Source organism: Alligator mississippiensis, chromosome 15 (assembly GCF_030867095.1).
Source record: "Alligator mississippiensis isolate rAllMis1 chromosome 15, rAllMis1, whole genome shotgun sequence".
Taxonomy (NCBI): domain Eukaryota; kingdom Metazoa; phylum Chordata; order Crocodylia; family Alligatoridae; genus Alligator; species Alligator mississippiensis.
This window is the reverse complement of record NC_081838.1, coordinates 14,658,513-14,665,548: the sequence shown is the minus strand read 5'-3', so window position 1 is coordinate 14,665,548 and position 7,036 is coordinate 14,658,513. Positions and strand designations below refer to the sequence as shown.

The following is a 7,036-nucleotide window of genomic DNA, read 5'->3' as shown; positions in this document are numbered from 1 at the left end:
GAGCTTTTCTGCAGCCTCTTGCCCCACCTGGAGGTTATGAGATGCCCATTCTGCATGAAGTACTCATTAGTTACAAAACAAAAAGTGTTGTCTATCTCACACCATGAATGGATGTACATGCTTTCTTCCACATTTGTGTTCAATGAAAACCACACTGACCAGAACTGGAGCCTCCAGGTCAAAGTCTAATTTGGGGATAGACACATGCAATCCTGACATGTACATGTTTAGGTGACTCGATTACTCATTTGTGGGACTTCTCCACCAAAAGCATGACACTAATGAAAACCTGGGCGCATAGAAAACCTGGCCTATTATGCATAGTCCTTTGCAGTGCTGGCCTCTGAGGAAGCCTCAAAGCATGCAGCATGCCTCCTGCATGCATTTTTATGGGCTGATTAAGCAGATACACGACGGTGAAGGTTGCACAGGGTGTGAGTGAATGAGCCAGGAATAAACGCAAGCGCCTCACCTATTAATACTCAATGTTAACAATTTCTTCTGGCCACATCTACCCCAGCATGGCTTGCTCCCTACAAGTCTCTTTAGCTGAGATTGTTCTTAAGGGTCTATTGTATAGATCCCTTGGGACGAACATGCCCAATGCAGTGTATGTGCAGTTTTCTCTTATCATGAAATCCCTTTCTGTGGTGGGTCACTATATCCCTGTGTTTAATACAGAATGTATTTCTGTCCATTTTGGGTTTGGGGTGGTGGGATTTCCAACGCCACCAACAACAGTCATCCAGACTGCCAACAGAAAAGACAGAAGGGGTACCCACTAACTTTGACATTTTGCTCCCCACAGGGCTGTGCGAAATGTTGCCACCAGTTTTGTTTCAATGCTGTTTTGACCTGTTTGGCGGTCAAAACAACACATTTGAAACAAAACAGTTATGATCGAAACAGCCTCGAGTCCCAACGAGACAGGCCGAAACGTTTCATTTTGACTGTGTTTCGACGTTTCACCCAAAGGCCATGTTGGGGAAGGTCAAAACAGCCTACACCTGTGGTATTTATGGACAGATTTGGATAAAAATGGGAGCCCCTTCTGAGGGCATAAAGTGTGCCACGTTTCAAGAAGATTGGTGCAGCGGGTTCAGGGAAGCTACACCCCAAAATCTGGAGAGCCAAACTTGTGCCATGTGTAAGTGTTAAGCCACAGCAGGGTTAAAACTGCAGGGATGCTAGCCCCTGCTGAGCTCACGAAGCCTACCAAGTGTCAGGGAGATAAGTACAGGGGGTTGGGGGAATCTTCACCTCCAGCTGCGGACAAGCAGAGCTCGTGACTTGGGTGACACGGTGCGTGTTAAGGAGCAGCAGGGTGAAAGCAGCAGGCATGGTGGCCCCTGCTGTGACCACGGTGCCTGCCAGCTGTGGAGATTGGTGCAGGGGGGTTCTGGGGCCCTGCACCCCTTGCTGCTGACAGACAACGGTCGGGACATGGGTGCTTGTGCAACTGACCGTCTCTGTCTTGGGGCAGTTGATTGTGTGTATTGATTATTTCCTCTCCTTAGCCTGTGGTTTTGCAGGTGTTCATCCATGCTCATTTAGTTGTTATGTAGCAGATAGGTGCTGTGTATTGAGCTGGTCCCTGAGTGAATCATGATTAATTGGTAACTGGTAACACAGTAGCTGAGGAGCCAGGCCTGTAGCAGTGCCCCAGGCCCTGCCCCCTCCCTCTCCCGGCCCCCTGCCCCAAGACAGACACCGTTGCACAAGCACCCATGTCACGTGTTTTGATTGTCCACAGCCTGAGGTACAGTTTTCCACCAAACCTCTGTACTTATCGCCTTGAACCTTGGCAGGCTTTGGGGCCAGAGCGGGGGCCACCACCCCTGCAGTTTTAAGCCCGCCGCACCTTAACACACATAGGATCATCTATCTCATGAGTTTGCCGGTCAGCAACTTCAGGTGCAGTTCCCCCCAAACCCTGCACCTATTACTTTGAAATTTGGCAGGCTTGTGGCTTTCCCAGGGTCTATCAACCCTGTGGTTTTGCCACACTGTGGCTTAACACATACATGTGACATGAGCTTGGCTTTCAATAATTTGGGGTCCAGTTCCCCCTAAACCCCTACATCAACCCTTTTGAAACTTGGCCGACATGTTGGATTCAGCAGGGGCTGAAAACTCCTGCAGTTTTGATGCCGCTGGGCCTTAACGCACACATGACACTAGTTAAGCTTTCCGGAATGCATGACGAATAGATCCAAGAAGGTGATACTTCCCCTCTATCAGGCGCTGGTCAGACCGCAGTTGGAGTACTGCGTGCAATTCTGGGCACCGCACTTCAAGAGGGATGCGGATAACGTGGAGAGGGTCCAGAGAAGGGCCAATTGCATGGTTAAGGGCTTGCAGGCCAAGCCCCATGAGGAGAGACTAAAGAACCTGGACCTTTTCAGACTCCGCAAGAGAAGGTTGAGAAGCGACCTTGTTTCTGTCTATACGTTCATCACAGGGGCACAGAAGGGAATTGGAGAGGTTTTATTCGCCAAGGCGCCCCCGGGGCTTACAAGAAATAATGGCCACAAGCTAGCAGAGAGCAGCTTTAGACTGGACATTAGGAAGAACTTCTTCACAGTTCGAGTGGCCAAGGTCTGGAACGGGCTCCCAAGGGAGGTGGTGCTCTCCCCGACCCTGGGGGTCTTCAAGAGAAGGCTAGATAGGCATCTAGCTGGAGTCATCTAAACCCAGCACTCTTTCCTGCCTATGCAGGTGGTCGCACTCGATGATCTATTGAGGTCCCTTCCGACCCTAACTTCTATGAATCTAGGAAGCTATGAATTTGGGGTGCAGTTTCTGTGAACCCCCTTCACCTAACTCCTTGAAACATAGCAGGCTTTGTTGCCTCCACAGGGCCTACTAGATCAACTCTAGCTTGTCTGTTCTCTGAGTTAGACCTTTTGGGTTTGGGATACCACTTCTTTACATTGCATTCACCTTCATGGTATGCATAGAAAAGAAAAGAAAAGAAACAACATATCTTCTATCTTTATGTGAGGGTTTCTCGGATCAAGACATCAAAACACTTCAGTCACCTCTTAATGCTTCATTAATGGCAGCCAATGTTATAAAGCTAAAGTTTAACTCTAGGTGTTCAGCACCCCTGGTTTGCAAAACATGGTCCCATTAAAAAAAATGCATGTGAAGGCCTCTCCTGTTCATTGCCTACTCAGGTCACAGTTTGTGGAGTGGGGGGCAAAAGCCTGGCAGCAAATTGGAGAACCAAGATTGGGAGCTGTGTGAAAAAAAGCAGGACTCTGGGAGATGTGAAGCATTCAAGGGTGCATCCTTACAGGCGGGGTGACAATTAGTTGCTCTTTGCAGCAAAGGGGAAAGGTGGGACCCCAGAGAGGAAGAACACATGGGAATGTCATAATGACCTCTAGTAAATCTCTTAACCAGGACCCTAGTTTTAGATTTCAGAAAAACTTTTATGACAATGCAAAAAAACAGAAAACAGGAGAAGTAAAAAGCATGACACAAGAAATCCAACTCTTTGATGCAACAGTGCTTTTAATGCAGGTGAGAAGTGCAGCATACATACAGAGAAAAAAGAAAATAATTCAGCGTACAAGGAATAGATTCCCAGGGTTTCAAAACAGACTACAAGTACCCATTCCCTACATGGTTATTCCTTGCATTCAAGTTGTGCTTCTTTTCATTCCAGTTCAAACCAGGGTTGGACAAAGAAGTCCTGGTAGGAACCAGTTCAAGTAACTGATTTGGCCCCTGTTGGTATTAAATGAGAGAAACCCAGTAAAAGCAGAGGCCTGGGCAGCTTCTCTCAATTAGGCCTCCATTTACAAACCAGCAAGCAGTGGTGTGCGTCTGTGGACAGAACAGAAGTGAAAGGATGGGAAAAGCCGGGTTATGGCACCGTGTCAAGGAGAGTCACACCCGCCTTCCCACCCTCAGAGCTCTGTAATGGGGCTTTGATGGAACAAAAGATCAGCACTTCAGGCTTCACGCCAGAGAGAGCTTAGCTGGGAACGCATCAGAGGAGAGTATCATAGAAGCAAGGTAAAGCACGAGGAAGGTGTCTTGGGCCTCTGTGCAGAAGGGGTGAGCGCACATATGTCCCATTTGCGTCAGCTGGAGACATCAGAGCTCACCACCTCTGCAAGCCATGCCCATAATCTCAGCCGTCAATCCACATCGCTGCCTGGTTGTTCCCTGTCCCGTGGCCATTCCTCTAAGGTTTAGCATGGCGCACAGTTGCCATTGAGGTACCTGTGGCCCGATCGCCAGCCCCCAGAACCACAGAGGCCCCCGTAACCCCAGATTCCACCAGAGCCATAGGGACCCCCAGCACCAAGGTAGGCCCGGGAGCCAGCGAAGCCCCGGGACCCAAAGCTGCCCCCAAAACCAGCTCCAACGTGAGGAGCTCCGGTGGATCCCACAACGCTGTCCTGAGGGAAGGAGCTGAGGATGGCTCCAGGGATGGTCACAACAGACGGGGGCGGCTGGATCACCACTGTGGAGTCGGGGCACTGCCGGACGCACGGCTCGTTCCAGCTGTCCGCGATAGGCTGTGGGACAGCCACCCCGCAGGGGCTGGCGCAGATGCCAGAGCTCAGAGCTGGATAGCAAGCCATCTTTTCCTTGTGGAGCGAGTCTGAAATGGAGAGCACAGCAAAGAGTCGGGTGAGGCGGACATAAGTCTCTTCAGTCACACAGCTCTGAATGTCACACAGCTCAGTCACACAGCTTCGGTCACACAGGTCTTCCCATGTTCCCCAGCTGCCAGCTCAGCACCCCCATCCCCCTGATGCCTTCATGCCTTGAACACAGGACTTGCTGAAGTGGATCAGAGCAGTGATCTCCCTGCCTTGTGCCCTGCCTCAGTCCCGGTACAATCCGAGAGCCTCAAAGCGCTCGCTTATGACACCGATACAAGTGCTTCTTCCTTACACCTGCCTCTGGAAATAGTCTAATATTCTCTCTTAGGCCTGTCCAGGACATTTCTATACCTCACTCTCCGAGGAAACATATAGCAACCTGCTTTTCCTTGGAAAATTCCTGACAAAATCAATACAGGATCCTGCAACCTAAATGTAGGAAAAGACACAACGCCAAACATTTGTATTGCTACAAGTCAAAGAACACTTAGAAGTAGGTTTGGAAATGAATGTGAACACAAGATCTGGCTAGTTCTAAGGACAAGTCGTCTAAGCAGACTTACCCTGTTCCCTGAGGAGAGCAAGTGAAGAGAAGTGGTTAGAAAAGCCCAGTGTTGGCACTGCTTTTATACTGTTTTAAGACTGCCTGGAGCATTGGCGGCACCTGGGTTTTTCTGCATTGTGCCCCAAATAGTTACAAAACAATGCAAACCGCATGGTTCAATCCTTCAGTTGTGATCATTGTTTGCCTCAGTGTTTGTGCCTATTAATATGGCCTCGGCCTTGTATTTACCATGCCTCCATCACACGTACCACGCTTTGCTCCTCCTAAAGTTTTACAGGCTCCCAAAAAGCCTGCATCATTCTTCTGGCTTGATAACAATGACCTGAGGAATGAACAGGGCAGACATCCAGGGCCATGTCGATAGCACAGGACTGTTGTGGGCAGGGAACTGGACAGTCGGCCCACTTTACCTACGGTGCTGCTCCTGAGGGGCTCCGTGTGGTTCCTCCACGAACTGCAAGGACGCGGGAGTTTCACTTCTTCACACTCCTGCTCACTTCCTCCTACTGCCACTGCCCAAGGGCTCTGGTCCCTCCTCGGCCAAGACAGTCATTTTGCTGCAGTCCCCTGCTTTGCGACAGCCCGATATGATGAAGTGACCACCCTGCAAGAGGGACAGTGCAACTCCATCAAGTGCCATTGGCGCTTTGAAAGAAGGTCTTACCTAGGGTGTAAATGGCAGATTGGACATTGGGAGTTTTAATTTATTGGAGGTGAAACAAACTAGGCTTCCTAGGGAAGTAAAGTACATTGGAAGGAAAGGCAAGGGCTAAATTGTGAGAAATGACATCACAAGCGATTGGAGGCTGACATGTGTGATCTTGAAGTGATTCTCTGAAGCGACACAGTTTACCTACCCTGATGCCTCAAAGGTTTTAGATATGAGCTAATATCATCCTAGCGATACACTCTGCATGTATCCCACGGTGATGCCTTTTTGTGAAGTGCCTTGAAATCATTAGTTAGGGGAGAGCGTCAGCAAGTTCATCACGGCAGCCCCTTGATGGCCAATTAGCAGAACTGCCAGGGAAGGGGAAGGTCACAGGTAGAGATGTGAAATAAGGATTAAATTTGGGTCGTTCCTTTTTAGGGAGGAAGAAGGCCAAAAGCCCAACTGCTTGTGAAATATTCTGAAAAGCGTTCGCTTATCTGGAAAACAACATAAATAACAACATTATCTCAGAAGTCCTGCTACAAGTGAGGTGCTGTGTGTGCAGGTAGTTCTGAATCATCCGAGTCTTCACTGTGCCTTTGGTGCACTACTGCTTAAGTAAACACCAATGCCATCCTATGGCATCCATTTTTAACGCTGTTGCTTTTACACCTGAGGAAAACATTTGTCCCCAAGAATGGTTCAGTTGTAGGAATCGCCCCTTCCTTTTTATTATAATGGGTAGTTGAGCTTGAACCCAGGAACATGCACAAATAGTCCTCAGATGTGAGACCACCTGGCTGTACCGCACCGGCTATGAGTATTTGCTTTCACGCATCTAGTTGCCCCGGTTTTGGGGCTGTAATTTGACCGCTGCAGTCATCCTGAGTGTCCTGCACCATGCCATGCCTCAGTTTTCCTATACAGATACTGGGTGTACTAACACCTGCTTCTGCCTGTTTTCTGGCTTCTTAACATCTAGACCTTTGAAAGCACGTCTTAAACATTTGCTCACCAGAGCGCCCAGAGGAAGTCGAGGTCGAATGGTCACAAACTACTTCAAGATCGTTTCAGGCTGGACATAAGGAAGAATTTCTTTACTGTCCCAGCCCCCAAGGTCTGGAACAGCCTGCCACCAGAGGTGGTTCAAGCTCCTTCATTGAACACCTTCAAGATGAAACTGGATGCTTATCT

General features: G+C 49.1%; 1 protein-coding gene across 1 annotated transcript; it reads right to left on the bottom strand.

The window, feature by feature from the left end:
- Window positions 1-4,072: 4,072 nt before the first annotated feature.
- LOC132245651 (claw keratin-like) lies at window positions 4,073-5,205 on the bottom strand. Its single transcript, XM_059718340.1, has 2 exons — window positions 5,189-5,205; window positions 4,073-4,621 (listed from the first exon to the last, which is right to left on the bottom strand). The coding sequence occupies exon 2, from the start codon at window positions 4,599-4,601 to the stop codon at window positions 4,206-4,208; it is 396 nt and encodes a 131-aa protein (XP_059574323.1). The 5' UTR covers window positions 4,602-4,621; window positions 5,189-5,205; the 3' UTR covers window positions 4,073-4,205.
- Window positions 5,206-7,036: the final 1,831 nt, after the last annotated feature.

What these genes read in the sequence shown, in the direction of transcription:
- LOC132245651 (XM_059718340.1), bottom strand. Translation starts at nt 4,601, where the DNA reads ATGGCTTGCTATCCAGCTCTGAGCTCTGGCATCTGCGCCAGCCCCTGC.